Source organism: Falco biarmicus, chromosome 13 (assembly GCF_023638135.1).
Source record: "Falco biarmicus isolate bFalBia1 chromosome 13, bFalBia1.pri, whole genome shotgun sequence".
In the NCBI taxonomy this organism is placed as follows: Eukaryota; Metazoa; Chordata; class Aves; order Falconiformes; family Falconidae; genus Falco; species Falco biarmicus.
Genome location: NC_079300.1, coordinates 18,111,501 through 18,132,515, shown reverse-complemented (window position 1 = coordinate 18,132,515; position 21,015 = coordinate 18,111,501). Strand labels below are relative to the sequence as shown.

At 40.8% G+C, this 21,015-nt stretch overlaps 1 protein-coding gene across 1 annotated transcript in view; it reads right to left on the bottom strand.

Moving 5' to 3' along the window:
- Positions 1-12,160, bottom strand: part of DNER (delta/notch like EGF repeat containing) — a 139,502-nt gene extending 127,342 nt beyond the window's left edge. Inside the window, exon 1 of the mRNA XM_056358853.1 lies at positions 11,789-12,160. Coding sequence (XP_056214828.1) covers positions 11,789-12,046 — 258 coding nt within the window. The 5' untranslated portion in view covers positions 12,047-12,160. The remainder of the gene's footprint in view (positions 1-11,788) is intronic.
- Positions 12,161-21,015: the final 8,855 nt, after the last annotated feature.

Genomic DNA, 21,015 nt, shown 5'->3' with positions numbered 1-21,015 from the left:
TCTCAAGACTTCTCAGCTTCACAAAACTGCCCTACTTAGTGTCAAGGAGCTTGGAAGTGCTTTTACCAGCCAGCAGCTCTCAGAGCTTATGAGCTGCTTACACACCCTAGGCAAGGAACTTAGAAACTCTGAGAACACAGACCAGAACTGGATGTAAGTATATTTTGGAAAAGAAAATGTCATCCTTAGAACTAGAAATCCAAGTTGGAAGCTGCTGCAGTACTGATTACAAAGCGAAAAGCATATACAACATACAGAAATCAACTAAGATGCTACATTTGTGTTTGCTATACATCACTTACACAATAAGGTTTGCTAGCACAGCTGTTATTCCAGAGTACCCTTCAACAGATTATCTAATATGAACATAAAATATGGTTAAATCACTCACTCACTAATATGTCATGCTAACAGAAAATCCTCCATAATCCTAAATCAAATATAGTGAGGTTTTGGCCCATACCCTGATTTGCTGCATGCTACCGCTAGCAGGACTGGATAATTGTACCCGTAACTGATAAATCTATCATGCTTTTCTTAGGCAGGCCTTTGTGAAAAGGCAGATTCACTGGAACTGTTAATCCATTCTTTCTCACTCACCTGCAGAAAGAGTTAAAATTTTGTGTCACAAGGGAAGCTAGCTGACTGGGGAGAAAGGCTTTCAGAAGCTGGGCTTCCTTCTGCAATCATTCCACTTAGATAATTTCTTTGCTGCATTTCAGGAGCACCAAGAAACCCAAGCACAAATGGTTACCAAAATAACTAATTCTAAACTTATATTTATTATTTTTATAGACAGAGAAATTACTATGAGTTTATTTCACCTTTAAGAGATGGCATAGTGGAGTCTCAAGCAGCCCTTAAAAGAAGATGTTCCACATTTTTAGCATGCTCTATAGAAGCCAGATCCTGCCACACCCTCAGAAAGATTATTAAGAATTTCTGTAACATCAACCCAGTAACTTTCCATTACTTTCAAGAGCCAGTAGTTAGGGAAATTTTAACATTAGAGTCCTATTACAGTTATGTAAATTAAGTCAATTTGTCCTTCCTTCAATTAAACATGTTAATTTCCCAGGGGACTCAACACCATTTTCTTCAGTTGTCACATATGCCATCATCACACAGTACACTGTAGCCTTAAAAAGAATTAATCAAGTATCTGGTCTTACAGACCCTACCTATGTCAGTAAACCTCACGTAATTCAACTCATTGAAATTCAAAGGCATTCTCAAATGAGAAAGTTTCTCAGATCCCTACATACAGGAACATAACCTTGGTGTTCCATAGTGACAATAAATGCCAGAAAACAGCTCTCTTGCAACCAGACAGCAGAATTAGGACTATCAACACAAAAGTTACTTAGCTCTTAAGTTAATTGAACTTCTACATGGCGATCTTTACCTTGTTCTGCTTAATAATGCTCAGTTATATTTGCCTGAAAATTAGTACAATAGAAGTACATGTATGTAGTCAGTCACAAGTTATTAATAGACTGCTAGGTCTGTATGAAAGCTAAGCCATGTATTAGGTTTCTGAGGTTCACTCAATTTGATTTTGATAATTTCTTATTATCAAATAATATTATCATATTGATAAAAATATCAAATAATGCCTAATTTCTTCTGTAGAAAAAAACAATACATCTGTTAATTTTTTTTTAATGAAAACACAAATAAAATTTGCATGCATTATTACAGATTTGCTGAATTTAAAGCACAAACCATGAGGGCTGAATAACAAACATGACAATTGCCATATAGTTCATGGTGATACCTAACTGTCGTTATGGACAAATGACGCTATCCAAATACTTCAAATGGAGATCACAGCAACATACTATGTCTGGAAAATTACAGAAAACTGTCCCTATATTTCCCTTAGCCACATTAGCTGATCATTAGCTGATGTCTCATACCTGTTGTGGGGTTTTTTTGAAGCACTGTCCTTGTCATAAGATTACCTTTTATTCAGACTCTTCTTGTTTGTCTCTGTATAAAAGTGAACAAGTTGTTTCTCCCAGGTTATTCATATCTTTCCACATCTACTAATCACTTCTGCTGCCCTTTCTCTGCATCATATCTATTTCTGCCCTCTCTATCTTGTAAGTAAAGTTACCTGAACTTGATTTCAGGGGATTAAGTGCTATTCATTCATAGAAGGGAACAGCATTCTCTAACAGCTTCTGTTCTCTTGTGACATTATCTGCAAATCTTGAAATTATTTGCATTTTGAGCACTCAGGCTCAACGAGGCTTATTCAACATACCGCTATCAGAACATACGGGTCTTCCTCCCAGATAATCACAGTTTATTTAGAATATACATGGTTAGCTGAAATTATTCCTTCTCTTGTGCATTTGTCAACAACAAACTTCAGTTTTATTAGGCCCATTACAAAGCAGCACATAAGGGCAACCTAGACTGAAAATGAGGCTTGTTGTAAAGAAAAGGAGCCGTATCCTGTTACTCCTTTTACAGCTACTGTTCCTGAAGATACACAAAGGTCTTCTCAAACTGACAATACAGTTGCTGTTGTAACCAATACATGAAGTACAACAAAGCTCCCAAAATCATTAACATTCAGTGACCTTATCTCAGTATAACAACCCTACTTTCACAGTCAAATTGAATCCCGTTCTTAACTTATTCAAGAGCACCTTGTTCACAAAACACCTTTGCTACAGAAGTCTTCAAAATACTGGTCATTGATCTATTGCCCCTGCTTCCAGTGGGAAAGAACAGTATGAAAATAAATTAATCTGTAGACTGCTAGCCTAAATATTTGCCAGACAAAGAAATAGTCTAAATGGATGATTTTTTTTCTTTTGGTGGGGTTTTGGGGGGTTTTTTGGGGTGTGTGTGGTGGGGGGGGGGGGGGGGGGGGGGGGGGGGAGGCGTTGCGTAAGAAGGCTTTTTTCCTTACTAGGTAAATATATTCTGGTAGGCCACTGACATGTAATTCAGATTCTGGTATTTCAATACTATGCTTCCTTATAAAGTGCTTTTCATCTAACATTCTTAAAGCCTCCATATACACTCACAAATTAACCTTTAGAACACCCAGGATTATCTGAATTTATAGAGGAGAAATTTAAATAAGAATGTGGTAAGAGTGACTCAGCAAAGCAGTCAGCATTCCAAGCACCAAGCCTTGATACCCCCATTCCTAGTCAGGATGTATAACTTCCAGACCTTTTTATAAAGTTTACAGCTATTTTTTCAGGTTTACAGCAGAATATAATGCTAAGTAGTACAGTATGTTACACTTACTATGGTCTGTAAAATTTTAAAAAAAAAACAACACTGCAAACTTGAAAAATAATGTGGGGCAGTGATATGAGTTCCTGAACGCAAAGACGTTACATATGTGGCATACAAACGAGCATTTGAATGCAAGAGGAGTTCTTTGTAGGAGATTACACCCAACCAATAGAACAAATTAAAGAGTTTTCTTATCAAGCAAATATTACTTCTCTCATTGTATATCTCAATGTGCATTTCTACTGTTACAAAGCTGTTGGAAAATTGCAACAATTGCAGTTTCAGAGCTTTTTCCTAGTAATACAATTATAATTGGTGGTTTGTATAGCTCATATTGATGAGTGACAAGTTTCTCTCCAGAGGACACTTATTTCACCATTTACATTATTCCTGTAACATATACATTGACAAAACCATACAGAACAATAAGTTGAACCAAACCGTTTTTTTCTTAAAAACCAGAGAACCAATTAAAAGCTTAATAAATTATGCTCTACAATGTCAAATGCACATACTAAACTGCTTTTACCTTCAGATTTTGACTTAAATGCCACTAAGAAATTTTTAATGAAATTAGCCCTACTCTTGCCAAACACGTGTTTTCAATTGACATGAATGCACTTTAAATATGGATGCTTTCATTCGGGGATCACCACACCACGATCTGACACCTCCAGGTAAATTGATGAGTTCAGTTCACCTATATCAACCAAAAGTTAAAAAAAAAAAAAAAAAAGTAAAGTGGATATTATTGAAGCCTTCACTATAATGCAGTTGTCAGAAGAACAGGTAATCTCTCAGCATACATAAAAAAATGGGATTTAGCATTGTTCAAAACAGACTATATTGAGATTAACCAGCAACCAACAGGGACATTGTTATTTGCTCAATCTATTCAGCTCAGAAAGGACACCACAGAAAAGAAAAATATTCACTACATGCACAGGGAGGGAAGAGTGGTATAACTCTTAAGAGGGAAAAATATGCAACACGGACATAAGAAAATAAGAAAGAAAATAAAAACTAATAAACTCATGTTTTTCATGCAATTAATCTGTGGGATTAATTGGAACACAAATTATCACAGCCAAAGAGTTACTAGAAATAAATGAGGGACTTGATATTTAACAAGAACAGAGTAAGTTATGAGAGCAAATACCAAAAAAACCCAAATCCCAACAAATATCAACCTATGTTTACAGTTCAGTGGATACTATCTTCAGCAGACTCATGTCTGCCTATTAAAATGGAATTTCTTGCATCATCTTCTAAGATTTTTGGTCTCATGATCAAGCTGAAATCCTGCTAAATGCCATTTCTGAAATTATTGATCTCAAGGCATGTACTTCTCAGAAAGGCAATATGTAGAAGATTTTATGAGAGTTCTCAAAAAGAGGGGAGCATTTCTACCTCCTGTATTACTGAATCAAGTCATACAATTCCAGTACTTTAAGCAATATTCTTGTTTGTTTGTTTTCCCATCCATAGTCTGTTGTTTCTTATCTTGTATTCAGTATAAGGTATTCTCCTAGTATATGGGAAACCTGCTCCGATAAAGAGGATTTCCAGGGCTACACACACACAAATGACAACATTGAGTTACGTATTTCAAAGGAAAGTGAAAAAATACTAGTTTTTAAACAGATATCATTGCAAAGTCTCTCAGATCAAAGAGCATAAACTGCAATGAAATACAGCATATGAAAAAGCTGAAGCATCTTAGTATAGCATATCTTCTACTATTATTTGGTTGCTTTACACCTGGTCCTTCTCTTTACAAACTTTAATTACAAAAAATTATTAAAACCAATACCTGAAACTTCCACTTACATGACGGAATTTTTCAGAACCAAATAATTTGCACTATGTAATGACCTGACTAGCATTTAAAAAGAGCGATTTTGAACAGATTTAACAGGAGTATTTCCAGACATTGAAAGACAGAATACAAAGATTCACCGAGGTTAGTGTGCAGATATCCAAATAATAACCACTTATATAATTGGGACAGTTTGGGCTATTACATTATTCCAGTTTTATTCTACAGAAATTTAGACTAAATTTGTTTAGATCCCATGGCAAAAATCACAGCACAATTCTTTATTGACTGCTTTGGAAATTGCTGAATTATAGTTCTCCCGCATATTTTTACATTATATGCTTCAAGGCAAGATGCTAATTTGAAAAGCTTAAAATTCTGACTGGAAATATATTTCTACTACACTTAGAGAAAACAGATGTTATAATAGCTAAAATAAATGGGGTGGAGAAACTATTTTTCACATTCATTTATTCTGCGCTAATGTTCCCCATATTTGATACCTCACACCACCATACTGCAGAACTTCATCAGTTCCACTGCAACCGTGGAGATCATGAGGCACCTCAACAATACTTCACTTGCAGGTCACAAAAAAACTCATTGAAAACAAGTAATACCCTTCGGTTCTGTGTGACATGCAACTGCTACTTGAAGAAAAAATATCCTCAACAATGTCTATGAAATGTGGGTATACTGATTTGTGACTAAAGGAGCTGTAAACAAAGTAGCCTGAAATTAATACTAAAGATTTTTCAGATATCTAATAGCAATGTTGCCATCTTAGAACTCCTATTTGCACTGCACAAGTTTGTCAGCTTCCAAGTACAGTCTAGACTTGATGTTAAACATATACCTATAATAATACGGAAATAATTGAAATATCCAGCAAAGGGGAGGCAGGAACAGGACAAGAGTAATAGTCAAATGCAAACTCTAGGGGGAAATAAAAAAACAACCAAACCCAAAAACATAACCACACACACAGATGTGTATGTGTATACAGAATTACAGAACAGATGCATAGGATGGTCTTGGCTGGAAGGGACCTGAGGGACTGGTTCAAGCTCTGCTCTGGCCAAGGCTAATACTAGGTCAAGGTGCTTGGGGCCTTGGCTACTCAAGCTCCTAATCTCCAAGGATGGATGGAGATTCCACAACTGTTCTAAGTTCCCGTTCCTGTGCTTGACCACCATCATTGTGAGGAATTATTTTTTTTCCTTAGATTTAACTGGAACTTCCCCTACTATAACATGCGTGTCACCTCTTGTCCTTTCACTGACCACATCTCAGAAGTCTTGCTCCTATGACCACCCATCTGGCAGCTGAGAATGGCATTTAGTTCCCCCTTAGCCTCCTCTTCTCCAAGAAAAACAGAGCTCTCACAGCCTCTTCTCACACACAGTATATATATATATATCAATGCAAATATTTAAATTCTGCAACTTGAAAGCACTACAAGAGTTAGCAGTTAGTCAGCAGGAAATGACATGGTACCTCAGAACTCAGGCTAAACTACATCCAAATAAAACAAGAAAACTCCAGGGCATCTGCTAACTATACAATTTATTCTTATTAAAGATAAAAGAGTATACTCTTCATTAATGAAAAAAATACCATTTAAAATATGCTAGAGAATTCATTGTGAATTCAAGGATTCTTTAGAGACCTTTCAGAAGGGATATACGCACTTAACAGAAAACAGGATCTTGTGAAGATTTAATCAGGATACTGACATGAAGGTGATTTAGCAGTTTGATTAAAGGATGTTCTTTTACATAGCACTGTCCAGTGCAACCTGAAATAACCTGGACAATGAAAAACTCTGTACCACTTACTCTGAGGTATTACACCACTGAGTCAAGAAACAGTAACCTTTCTTTGAACAGCAGTTTACTACCCCTGGATTTCCATATTCAGCATTAAACAGCACATTATCAGAAATCTACTGAGGACAGAAATTCAAAGAAAAAGAAACAAAACCCCAACACAGCATAAAAAAAAATAGAAGCAGGGGACACAGAGCAAAAGAATGGAATCGCTGCAGTACAGTATACAAATGTTCAAATACCATGATCAAAGACAAGAATAAATTCATCTGGCATTCACAAGTACAAAAAAAGGGAGAGAACAAAGGAAAACATAATCAGGCAGAAATTCAGGAGGGGAAATAAAAAAATAATAATCATTCTAAGAACAAAACTTAAAAGATAATCTACCATCCATCTGTATTAGTTTTCATATTATCAGTTCTTTCCTTGACTTCTTTAAACTCACGTGACACCTTTCTAACACTTCATTTTAAACAAGCTGTCCACAGTTACATTTAAAAAAAATACTTTCCACTGTAGGTATGGAAAAGTAGCCATTGGAGTGAACATAACATATCCTCCCTAAGACCAAAGAGATCTTTTTGCCACTAAAATAATAATTTCAGTACTAACTCAAAAATGCTATTACATCAGTGGCTCCTATGTCATGCTCAGAAGTAAGCGGAACATCCAGTCATCACTAATCAGACCATATGGAAGAGAACTGCTGCAAAGTCAGAATGCTGGTTCAGTATGCTCGGATACTACTTGTGTTCTAGTTTTGATTACTGACACAATCTATACAATAATTAAGAGCATATTAAAAAGCACCAAAGAAAAGAATGAGGGAAAATTATCAAAGGAGGGAAGAAAAAAATAAAAACAAAAACAAAAGCAGCAACTAAAACAAAGCATATATGACAATATTTTAAAATATTAACTTTTAATGAAATTATGTCTTTTAATGAAATTAGCACTAGCATGGAACCAAATAAATATAATGCAATTTAATGCAAATATCTAAGTTCAGATTCTGTGGTTTTAAGCAAATTGTGACATTTTTCATTTCTTATTTTGCAATTTTGTACCTTATGTCTCTAAAATTATTTCATAGGGCACTAACACCGATCAATTTTTACATAAAACTTCCCTGATAAAGAAAAACAGTTTTATTGGATAATACATGTCATTACAAAAAACAGACTAGTCATTAGACTAGTTGTTAGAAATAAAGGTTAAAGGCTGCTTATCAAAGTAAAATATAAGTAAAAATTTAGAGACTATAAAGTTTAGGTGTCCTGGTTTCAGTTGGGATGGACTTCAATATCTTCTTAGGAGCTAGTGCGGGGCCGTGTTCTGGCTTTGATGTGAGACTTTTCAGTTCCTCAGGCCTTGCCAGCAAAAAGGCTGGAGGGGCACAAGGAATTGGGAGGGCACACCACCAGGTCAGCTGTCCTGAACTACCCAAAGAGGTATTCCATAGCATGGGACGTCACGCCTGGTATATGAACAACTCCATGCCTGGGGGTTGGCTGGGACAGGCAGGTCATTGCTCAGGAACTGGCTGGGCACCAGTGGGCAGATGGTGAGCTGTTGCATTGTGAACCATGTGTTTCCCTCTGGATGTTATTCTTTCCCTTCCCTTTTTCATTATAACTGTTATTGTCATCATTGTTATCACTGTTCTTTCATTTTTGTTCTAGTTCAATTATTAAATTGTTCTTATCTCACCCCTTGAGTTTTACATTCCTTTCGAAGTCTCCTCCTCATCTGTGTGGGTGAGGGGAGAGTGAGCGAGCGGCTGTGTGGTGCTCAATTACCAGCTGGGGTTAAACCATGACATTAGGGAACTTAATATCTCATACTCAGGTCATCTCAATTTATTTTGTCAAATTCTTTCAGGGTAAAGCTGAGAATTAGCCAAGTTCAAATTCCTGCAGAAAGGCCATTGAGTTCTCTATAATTTTTGTACAATTTCCTTGGGAATACATGTGATTTCTTCTCTCACAGTAAAGTTTAAGATACTTCAACACATTAAGTCTATTTCTTCTTTACAGAGATGAGAAGCATGGTAAAGAGAAGTGGGGGGAAAAATCACAACCATGAAGAGGAATTGAGCTAAATTAGAGCAACATCCCACAATGTGAAACCAAACAAGCCATAACAAAACAAACCTGAAGTTTGCAAAACAAAGTATATTCTAACTGTAATGTGAGATATATACACATGCATAATTCATGGGATGGATATAGTAAGAGGACCTACAATTTCTGTTGTTAAATAAATAACGAGTTACTAAAGCAATTATAAGATCATGGAATTGGCTTATGTCCAAATGAAATGTATCACTTGGTGACAGGAAAGCTCTGAACTTTTAGAAGTATCTCATGTGCATGCAATGCCGATGTTGGTGCTGGCATGGGAAAAGAATAAAAAAAATGACAAGTGCATCAAAAACAGTTACAGTAAAAACTTCAGTGGCAATCTCCAGTTTTGACAGCAATCACTCTACATTACAACTTCACTTGACTTGTAGGCACATTTTGAACTTTTTTTTTTTTTCATTCTGTGTTTCAACACACCTGAGCCGAATTGGTGAAAGATTGCCTTCACTACTAGAAGTGACATGAAAGTAATTCTGTATTTTCAGAAAGTGGGGCTCCGGAAGAACTCCAGCTCCATCACAAATTCCAAAAGTGCAAACTTACCTTCCATGATCTCAGTATTTTAGTGTAATAATTCCTGTTCTTTTTTCCCTTATTGGCATTCCCCTCTGCAAGTCCAACTGCTCAATAACAACCTCAGCAGTAAGACAAAAAGCCCTTTTGCCTACATATATCCAAATGATCCCCTGATTTAACCCATAGTCTTCTCATAACCCTTAAGGAATATGAAAAAAATAATCCTTATAGTTATTTTTAAATCCTTTCAATTCTTCATTATCATTGAATTCATTACTATTTTTACCTTACTTTGTGGGAATTTAAGCCGTTAGGCATTTGTTAAGCTGTTAGGCTGAACGACAGAGCAACACAAGAGTTAATGCATTTGTACAATATTTATTTCCTATTTCAATAAAATGAGCAAAATGTCAACTATGGATATATTGTATTTATACTACCCCTTTAAAAAACATACCTGTTCTCTAGCTAAGTTATGTTTCAAAGCCATATTAACTTCCCATAGCTACCTGGCATCCATACTTCAACTGCTGACATGATAGCTAGAAGTGGCATTCATTTATCAGCTTTCCTTGCGAGGGTCACTACTTAGTATTTCATAAAAAGAAACAAAATATACGACACTGTATGCCTCCTCTTACTTGTTAATAAAAAACATAACTGCTGTGAAAATATCGCCTATTTCTTTTGTTAGAAAAACAATTAAATCCAGTTCCCCAACCACAACACTTCACAAGAGTTACGGCGCTAGCAAGCGTTTCATTGTACTGAGTCCTGGAAAGGGTCATTAATCTTTCAGTCATGGATCTCAGACACATCTAACAGCAACAAACAAAGGCAAAAACGCAGCACGCTCTTTCTCTCTTTGTAGCGATAGAAACATAGTAAACTCCTAAGAGGACAACCTAAAATTAGCCGGAGACATCTATTTAAATCCACTTTCATCTTTCTGGTTTTACAGAATCTCATTAGCGTAAATATTTTCACTTTCATTGTTATACTGAATCAGCTGAGGCATTTTAAGGCAAGCACAGAACTCTGTGCATAGCGCTCCTACTTTATGATGACTTTTATACTCACCTACACATTAAGTCTTCAGTAAACGTACTGTCCCTTTTCATTGATTCGACAGTATAGTTCAGACACTATGTTACCGAACAACATTAAAGAAAAAAAAAAAGCAGATCGAATTTACTTGAATTCATTTGCTTCGATGTCAGATCCAGCTAAACCTGAGAGCACTGACAGAAATGGGAGCTAATCCATCCAGCCCTTTGTACGCTGCTGTCAGGAAAGTACCGTACAAACCTCTTTGTCCCTGCACCTGCTTTTCCTTATCGGAAGGGATGGAAGATTAAGGTTTTTGTGAATTTCTGAACACGATAAGAAAGACTATAATCCTTAATACCAGAGATTTAAAAAAAAAAAAAAAAAAAAAAGATTACGATCTCCACGTGACAATAATTAAATTCGGTTTATTACTACATTAAACCCCAACGTGACCACGCACGTTAGAAAGATGAACTGCTCCGTGCCTCTGATCACCACCGCTGCTCGGAGCGTTCTGACCTCTCGGAACCGAGCGCAGCCCGGCGCCGCCCGAGGCGCGGGCAGCCCCCCCGGTGAGGGGCCCCGGGGCACGGTGTGTCCCCGTCCCCGTCCCACCCCTGCCGGCAAGCCAACGCCACACAAATGGCCGGGACCGGGCGGTGGGGAGTGGCTGCGGTGCCGAGGTGATGCTGGAAGGCACCGGCTGAGCGCAGCCCCGTCCTCGTTCACCCCGAACCGAGCCCCCGGTCCGTGTCACGGCCGGCGTGAGGGCCACTCCCGGGCGGAGCGGCCGGCCCGCCCGCCGCACGGCTCCGAGCCCGGCGCTGGCGGCACCGGCACCCGCTCCGCGCGTCCACCGGCGCGGAGCCGCCGCCAGCCCGGGGCAGAGCCGCGGCGGCCGCTAACGGCACCACCGGCTGCAGCGCGAGGAGCCGGCGGGAGGGAGCGGCCGGGGGAGCGGGCACCGGCACCGGCACGGGCCGGGGCGGGGCGGAGCAGGGCTGGGGCGCCCGCAGGCGGGGTAGGGGCGCGGCGGCGGGCGGGAGCCGGCCGCGGACCGAGCGGGGACACCCAAGGGCAGGGACAGGCACAAGGACACCGGGCGGGCGGCGGGCGCCGAGCGGAGGTCCCGCGGGAGGAGCCGAGGGGGACGCGCCCCTCACCTGGCAGGAGGTGCCGGTGACCCCCGCGGGGCAGGCGCAGCTGTAGGCGGCCGGAGGCTGGGGCAGGAGCGGCTGGAGGCGGCGGGGCGCGGCGGGGCCTCGGGCCGGCACAGGCGAGCAGGTGCCGTTATTGCGGCAGGGCTGGCTGAGGCAGGGGTCCCGGCCGGGGGGCGCGGCGGTGGCCGGCCCGGGGAGGCAGGCGCGGCGCTGAGCCAGGGCGAGCAGCAGCAGCAGCAGGAGCGGGGCGGCTCGGGGCATGGCGGCGGGGCGTCCGGGTGCGGATGCCGCTCCGCTGCGGGCACCGGCGGGGAGAGAAGGAGGAGACGGAGGCAGCGGCCGCCCGGCTGCTCCCTACCCCCGTTCCCCGGGCAACGTGCGGGCGGGGACTGGGCGGGGAGGAGCCGGCCGCCGTGCTGCGGCGCGCCCGGCAGGGGGCAGCCGTCCGCCCGCAGCGCGCCCCGGCCCCGGGCCCCGGGCAGCCGGGCTGGGCGCGCCCCGTGCGGGCCGAGCGGCACGTCCCGGAGCGCAGCAGGGCCGGCGTCGTTTCCCCGCTAGAGCCACGGTGGCAGCGGACGGGGCTGCGCCTCCGCCCCGGCTCCCCCAGGCAGGCGAGCGGCTGCTAGGGCACGGGGACCGGCGCCGCGCACCCGGCGCAGCGGTTCGCAGCGGGAGCCGCGCTCACGAGCGGCCCGGTAGGCATTCCCGGCCGGGCAGTGCCTCCGCTCGGCGTGGCCGGGATAAATGACTAGGCACCGGCGCCGGGACGGAGCGCTGCCCTGGGCTGGGCAAGCACGCTGGAAGAGATGCTCCTTGTTCGGGACATTCATCGCTTGCTTATTTGCTGTTTCACAAGTGCAATCTTCTGATAATTACTTTAAAGTTCTGTTAAGACCAAAGTGGAGGCAGATGAAAAGCCTGAAAATCAATCCTGTCATTTCTCATATTGGAAAAAAAAGAACCAAAGCCAAAACAAAACAAAAAAGCAAAAAAAAAGCAAAAAAATCCCAAAACAAACCAATCTGTGTATTTTCCCAATTGAGGTTATCTACCGCTGATTTTTAAAAATCTATTTATAGTTTGCTAGTCTTTTGGGGGGGTTGTACTGCCTCTGATTTACAGACAGCATCTGTTCTAATCAGTTAAGAGCCAGCGAGGAAGCCAGTCCCCATTCCCTGCCCTTCTATTCACTTGCTCCTGCAAAAGCGCCATACTCCAGCCCGCCGTAGCTAACGGCTTCCCAGAGCTCCACCGCGGAGTACAGGACAAAGTGCTACGACTTTCACAAACCTCTACGCTTCACGTACGGCTAAAAGCTGTATCACGAGCAGAAATACCGAGCGATGCGAACGGAACCGAACGCACCCCGCTGCCGACCCCCGCCCCCGCCAGCGCCGCCCCCCGCGCAGCGCCGCTCCGGTGCCGCACCGGCTCCCCCTGCTGCCCCGCCAGGGGCGACCCCTTCGTCCGAACCGAGCCCGTTTATTTCCCTCGCAGCCCCTAACAACGGTGGGCGCTGACGTTTACTACAGCCTACAGGCGCTGTGGTAACACAAATGAAAACCTTTGTTACATATATTTGAATTAAGTTGTTTATTTGACAACTATCTGCTCCTTAAGGTTACTTGTTCTACAGATACTCATTCATCAGAGCCCTCCACACACAGAGACAAAACACCTCTGCTGTACTTACCCGACAAGTTCATCTTTTCTTTACTGATTATCATTAAATGCCATCTCTCAGTGAAATTCTTACAATTTGGAACTGAAATACTACTTACTGTTCCTTAAGCATCTTTTTGGTTGGGCTTTTTTCCCAACCAATTTTGCAACCGTAAGAAACATTCTTATTAATTTGCTAAGCTTGTGCATAAGAATGTCATGGAAAGTGGTGCCAAAGGCCTTGCCCGTGATAACGGTTACAATAACTGTTCATTCATTCTGTTCCATCCACAAGATCTGTTGCCTTGTTCTACAGGAAAATAATTTGGTTTGACATGATTTGCTCTTGATAAGTCCACAGAGGCTGCTACTTGTCTCCTTATTATCTTCCAAGTGTTCTGAAATAACTTGCGTATATCTCTCACATTGCTGTGGTATTTGATGTTAAAGCAGATGGGCTGTAATTCTCTCTGTCCTCCTTCTCAATACAAATGTTTGTCCTTTTCCAGTCTCCTAGGACTTCACCCTTCCACACAGGTTGTCCAAGATAGTTGTTAATAACAGGCTTTGGCCAATTCTCTAAACATCTTATAGAACAAGTCCTCAGAACCAGACAACCTGAAAAGATGTTCTGCTCTCTAACCTGACCCACCTTTCCTTCTGCTCAAGCTCTTTCTCCTGGCTGATGCTCATTGTGCTGACTAAGCTGACAAACTGCCATAACAAACACGATGCCTGCATCGACTGGTTGTGTAGAGCCCCTATTTTTCAATTGTTCTTGGTACCCGCAAAGGGTTCAGTAATTCTGGTCTGTATCTGAGGCTTTTCAGTAGTAAGACAATATAGATGAGTATTGGAAAAGATGGTTTTGAGACTGACAGCTAGATCAGATGATGAATTCTGTTGATGTAGTAGCATGCTATTTGCAGAGGAGAACTTTAAAAATAAGCTAGTCAGCCAGCACAACCAACAGAGCAGAACGTTAACATGGCGTTCTGAGTCAGAGCGGACACAAATATATACTCTGTAAAATGCTAAGGAAACTCATGTGATATAAGCAATGTGTGCATTTTAATCACCATTTGCATAAGGAAATATTTATCTGTACAACAGAAAATATTATGCCTACCTAATTAGCTAGTGGTTTTCCAAAATGCTGTATCTTTTTATGCGTTTTAATGTTCGAATACGCGTGGTTTAAATAATTTTATAGTCAGCTTTCCATAAACAAGTTACTAATCTCAGTGTTCAATAAGGATTCAAGCTGCCTCGTTTACACTTGCTAGAATTTTAATTATATTACCAGTCTAATAGCTTATTAGTGTGGCTTAGATAAGCTACGTTACAGCTTAACTATTTATTTTGATGGAGAAGTACTCATCCTCTAGTGGCTTGAAGGAGGTTTTTCAGAGGTTTTTTTTAATCCGTTTTGGTTAAATATTTAGCGAGGAACAAAAATCTCTGTGATTTCTTAAAAGGAAGTTATATGTTTTAAATGTCTCCCATAACAGCAATTTTTTTCTAAGTATTGATGAATTATTGTAAAACCACTATTAGTTACATGTTTCTTTACTAGTGTAGGAGTTAATTGAGATGAGATAGTCACTGTGTTCAGCCTTTTCCGAACAGTGCCTGGACTGCTGTTTTGGGTCAGCTTGCAACCATGTCTTTATGATACTGTTTTGCAGAGAGCAGAACGGACGTTTTCCTCATCCCTCCCTCAGCTTGTGCCTGCTTTAAAGCATCTCAGGAGTTTCACTTCTGATCTACCAAAAAGACTGCGTTTTTAATTTCGTTTGAGAAATTTCAGAAGGGTCCCATTCATGCAACCAGAGTCAGATTTCTAAAATTGCCAATCGTGTTCCCAATCCCATACCCAACAGCTGCCAAAATTAAAACAAAATCCTCTGAAAATTGCCACAACTGCTGAAAATATTACTGTTTCATAAGATTTAAAATGCATTCATTCAAAATGTTTTCTACATGTATTTAACTTTCTTTTTCCAAGCACACAGTTTCTATTCCAGCAAATTCTATTTATAACTGTTTGAATGATCCACACCTCAGTTTGCCAAAATATTGAAATACTCATTTAAAGAGGTAAGCAGCCCAAGGAATTCAGTAAGAACTCTCACCTTGGAAGTTGCACGCTCAGGTGATTCACATTGGAACTTATTTTGGCTGTTTGTGAGGGCAGCTTTTGGCTACAGAAGGTTAGTTTAAGTCTCTGAACAGAGGTGAGGTTTTAAAAAAATACATAGTTCACTGCTATAGGTGGATGAGAGGGAGATGTTGCTTTATTTTCATATGCACCTGAATAGTTACTATTTTTCTTTTATCTTGACGCAGACTGGCAAACACCCTGCTCCCTGACAATGTGTATGGATTTTTCCTCCCTGGCTCTTGCATTTGTATTTGTTTTACTTTTCTCCACTGTATTAAGCTGTTTGAAGCTTGCATATCTTCTTCTTTTTGTTTGCTAGCTTTGATATAGGAAAATGATTATAATCATGCTGATTTGTTTACCGCTGCCAACAGTGACCATATAGGTTGTTATTTAATGTCTGCTGTTCAGGGAAACTGTGGTACAAGTAGAGAGGTGCTGATACAACCAGTATCAAGAGAAAGCTGCCCACCTGGGTACAGAAACATAATTCATTGTTAGAATCATAAATTCTTGGGACTCATAAATCATGTTTTAAGACAAAATCCATAGAGCAGAAGTTAAACTCTTATATCGGGGAGCACGAAACCACTGTCCTGTGAAAATCCATTATGCTGCTTTATCAGTGGCAGACAGACAATTCAGAAGTGGCACTATTTCCCACATCTTCACCTATTTGTTTGGCTTAAAGGAACTTTTATCATCCTATGTGATTTTTATATGGTTTTAGAACAACCAAATAAAATCAATCCCTACCTCTACACATTATAGATATTTCACATACACAAATAACTGTCAGCTATTTAAGGAGGATATTTTTCTAGATGTTGCTGGAAAAATTATCTCAATAGCTACTGCACCTTTTGCTAAAAAGCTGCGTAAGTAATTTGAAAACAGACACTTTTGAAGAGAAGATGTACTTTTATACTCATAATGTTTTTCATCACCATGCTGTGCGATACTGCAGCAAACATTGCTGCACTTCATAAAAATGAGAAATTTATCATACGAAAAGACTGATTTGGACCTGCCTTCAAATAAATAAAACTACACTGGGTAAAATCCTGTGTATTTATTGACCCACCTAGTGGGTGAAGGAAAGACTGTGGATGTTGTCTACCTGGACCTTAGTAAAGCCTTTGACAGTCTCCCACAGCATTCTCATGAAGAAACTGGCTGCTCACGGCTTGGATGGGTGTACCCTTTGCTGGGTAAAAATCTGGCTGGACAGCTGAGGCCGAAGAGTGGTGGTGAATGGAGTCACATCCAGCTGGTGGCTGGTCACAAGTGGTGTTCCCCAGGGCTCAGTGTTGGGCCCAGTTCTGTTTCATATATTTATCAACGATCTGGATGAGGGGATCAAGTGCACCCTCAGTAAGTTTGCCGACAACACCAAGCTGGGCAGGAGTGTAGATCTGCTTGGGGGCAGGCAGGCTCTGCAGAGGGATCTGGGCAGGCTGGATCCATGGGCTGAGGCCAACTGTATGAGGTCCAACAAGGCTCAGTGCCGGGTCCTGCGCTGGGGTCACACCAGCCCCACACAGCGCTACAGGCTGGGGCAGAGCGGCTGGGAAGTGCCTGGTGGGAAAGGGCCCGGGGTGCTGGGTGACAGCTGGCTGGGCATGAGCCAGCAGAGTGCCCAGGTGGCCAAGAAGGCCAACAGCATCCTGGCTTGTATCCGAAACAGTGTGGCCAGCGGGACCAGGGCAGTGACTGTCCCCCTGCACTGGGCACTGGTGAGGCCGCACCTCGAATGCTGGGTTCAGTTCTGGGCCCCTCGCTGCAGGAGGGACGTAGAGGGGCTGGAGCGTGTCCAGAGACGGGCAGCGGGGATGGGGAAGGGGCTGGAGCACAAGTCTGATGGGGAGCAGCTGAGGGAACTGGGGGGTTTAGTGTGGAGAGGAGGGGGCTCAGGGGGGACCTTATTGCTCTCTACACCTACCTGACAGGTGCTGTAGGCAGGTGGTGGCTGGTCTCTCATCCCAGATTGCAAGCAACAGGACAAGAGGAAAAGGCCTCAAGTTGTGCCAGGGGGGGTTTAAGTTGGATATTAGAACAATTTTCCGGGGAAGGGTGGTGAAGCACTGGAACAGGCTGCCCAGGGAGGTGGTGGAATCACAGTCCCTGGAGGTGTTTAAAAAATGTGTAGAGGTGGTGCTTAGGGACATGGTTTAGTGATGGACTTGGCAGCCCTGGGTTAACGTTTGGACTTGATCATCTGAAAGGTCTTTTCCAACCTAAATGACTCTATGGTAAGTTTGAATCAAGTTCTAAGGAGCTTGTTTCTGAAAGACTTTACAAAGTAACACAACAAAACATATTGCAACTAACACAGCTGTCACTTAAATTGTTTAAAACCTATGATGTAGATACAACAAAATAATTAAGAAAGCATGTATAAATTCTGACATTTACAGCCTTCCACCCTGTTCTTAAACCACGACTTATGCTTTCAAATAATGCTCTGATGTGACTACAATTTCAGTAGAGATAAAAAAAAAAAATCTATCATTCATACATGCAGTAATTTTTAGTCAAAGAAACAGAGGAAGTGAAAAACATAGAATCTTAAACAATGTCAGAATAATCTTAAAATTTTATCTTAGAATTTAATAGCTGTTTCAGTAATTTAAATTATGGCAACATGACAGCTATCATAACAAGCATTTGGCCATGAGAGCTTGAAGTACTATATCTGAAGAAGGGCTATTTTTATATCCAGTAAGTAAATGACATTTTATTTCTATGAACTTCAAGGTACATATGGCAGAGGACATATCGTCTGTATTCTGGCTGACTGGAAAAACCTACATACTAGAAGCTGTGCAGAGAAGAGAAGGATAAATAAAATAGCAACAGACATTTTACCTGAAAAACAAACAACAAAAATCATACGGTAATCTACTGAGATGTTTTAAGGCTTAATTTTTCTCTTTGTTATTCTTCTTAACCAGCAAACAAAAAGGTTTGCTTTTTTTTCAGTTTGTCGTTATACAAGGGTCAGTACCTGGGATTCTTAAGGTAGCAGCCAGAAGTAAAAATACCCTAAACAGAAAACTGCTTTTATGGGTTTAATTAGAACATAAAATTTCACAGCAAATACAAAATGAATTTATGTAGGGTTTTTTCCTTCATGCCGTTATTCTTGCAAACCTTCTTTTTCAGGTATTCATTTCTTTTCAAGTTCTTCAATTCATTATTGCTCAGCAATAATCATCCTCACTAGATTTAAATTTTACATGTTATTTATTAGTAGGTTATGGCTCAGTCCAGGTTTGTCTTTTCAATTTCATTCTCTCCCTAAGCATTTATTTCAAATAAGAGATGTATACATGCATTTTAATAAATGTGGATCCACAAAGTACCTTGACTGCTTTATAGGTTGACTCTTCAGGCTCCCAGTTAACTCCCAGTGCGGATAATGACTTGCCACCTCTTCACCACCTTCCACTGAGGTGGTTATCCCAATTTTACAGCTCAAGCCCCAGCCCAGATTCTAAACTATTTAGACACCTAACAAACAAGTTGGATTCTTGTCTAACATCCTAAAGAAAGCTAGCGGTAAGTAGAAAACCCATCCTATAGCTCTGAACTACTGACTTACACTATAGCTTATAGCTTGCTATAGAAAACAATCATCTAAATTCTGTAAAAATTAAGAATAAGTGTCATATATGCGCTATTTATGGGAAAACAACAAAGGCAGCGTGACAAGCACTAATACTGGAAAAGGGGACACTGTGCAGTGTTATGTGTTGTTAACAGCAATTGAAAGTTAGGGAAAAGGAGACCTGACAAATTAAAGGTACGGGTGCCGTTTGCAGAGGCAGTGAGTGCATACTGGTATTCCACACAGTAATAGAGTGAATGACAGCCTGTTCTATATGGTATCCACTGTTCTATATGGTATCCACCATTTCTTAAAATTTTTTGGAAACAAACCGGTAATATTTTAAGACAGTTCTGGGGCAATTTTCCTTGGGCCTCCCACATAAAGAACCTCTCATTTATTTTATGGCAAGACTAGAAATATACATAAATTACAGTACCCAGTCCTCATTTGAAAGCCACAGGAGATGAATACTCTAGCTATATTTTGCTCAAAAATTGCAATCATGATTTCAATCTGAATTAATCTAGTTTCACCAGTCACCCATTGGATCTAGTTTTTCTTCTTTCCTCACAGATTAAGGAGCAACATGCCAAGAGTCATTTATGTAGCATTTTTATTTCTGTAGGTCATTCTATGCTAAGATCCAGCCATTTGTTAACATGTTTTTAGATGACCTGAACAGCTTTTAGTCACTGTATTTATTCAGACTAACATGCTATAGCTCACATAGACATTTCATGGCAATAAAAGTTGAACACTCACCATTTCTCCTTGTATAATCACTGCAAATACATTTTCTTCATGCATTTATCTCCCATTAACAATTATTGGTTTCTGAGGAAACAGGCAATGTGTTTAGCTTACCGTGGGCCTACAAAAACTTCATAAGGACTAAGCCAAAAGTTACACTGGCTTTTCTTTCTACCATAAAAATCTTCAGAAATAAATGCCAGACTGCATAAATGTCACATACACATTAACAAATAAATATAATACCTGATGTGAAGTGTATTAGTAACGCAGATACAAATAATTCTTAATTGCTTTCGGTAATCATAGCAGGATAGGTACTGTCTGGCAGGTGTTCACCTGGTCAGCTGCAGCATTATACAAGCAGGGTTGTAACCCTTGAGCCCTGAATGTCTTTAGGGACTTGGGAACACAAAATACAGACATCCTTAATCCCTGCCTTAGTATTAGAACTATTCAGTCCTTGAAGTCAGCAGACAGAAAGTGATTTAGGATGTATCATACTGTAACTCAAAAATGTTAGAGTGTGACTTGAATATGCCAATCTGGCTTTCGTCCGGCTGGCAGGTCCTATATAACACACTAGTGGGTGAAATCACTCCTTTAAGTTACAGTTCTGGGTGAATAAGTTATATGTTAATATTTCATGTTTCTGAAATTACTACTAAACTGTAGACATCTACAGTACTGAAAACATTGAATAACTTCCTTTCATCTTTAAGGCTACACACCAGACATTTTTGTATTAACACAGCAGTGACAATTCATACTGTCCTACCGTCTAGTATAAAACCAGAGCTATACTGTCTAGTATTTGTACTATCCTACTGTCTAGTATAAAATCAGAGCAACCGCTGGTTTTGTAAATGTCTTCTTGCTTATCTCCATAAGTTGCTATAAAGTTGATGCTCTTACATGGTTTAATAAGTGAATAATTCAAAATAGGAAATGCAAAACCATTCATTTATATTCCATGTTCAGCTTTACCTCTTTTTTTCTACTTTGATTTAAAATGTTTGTGTGTCTATTAACTACAAGGAA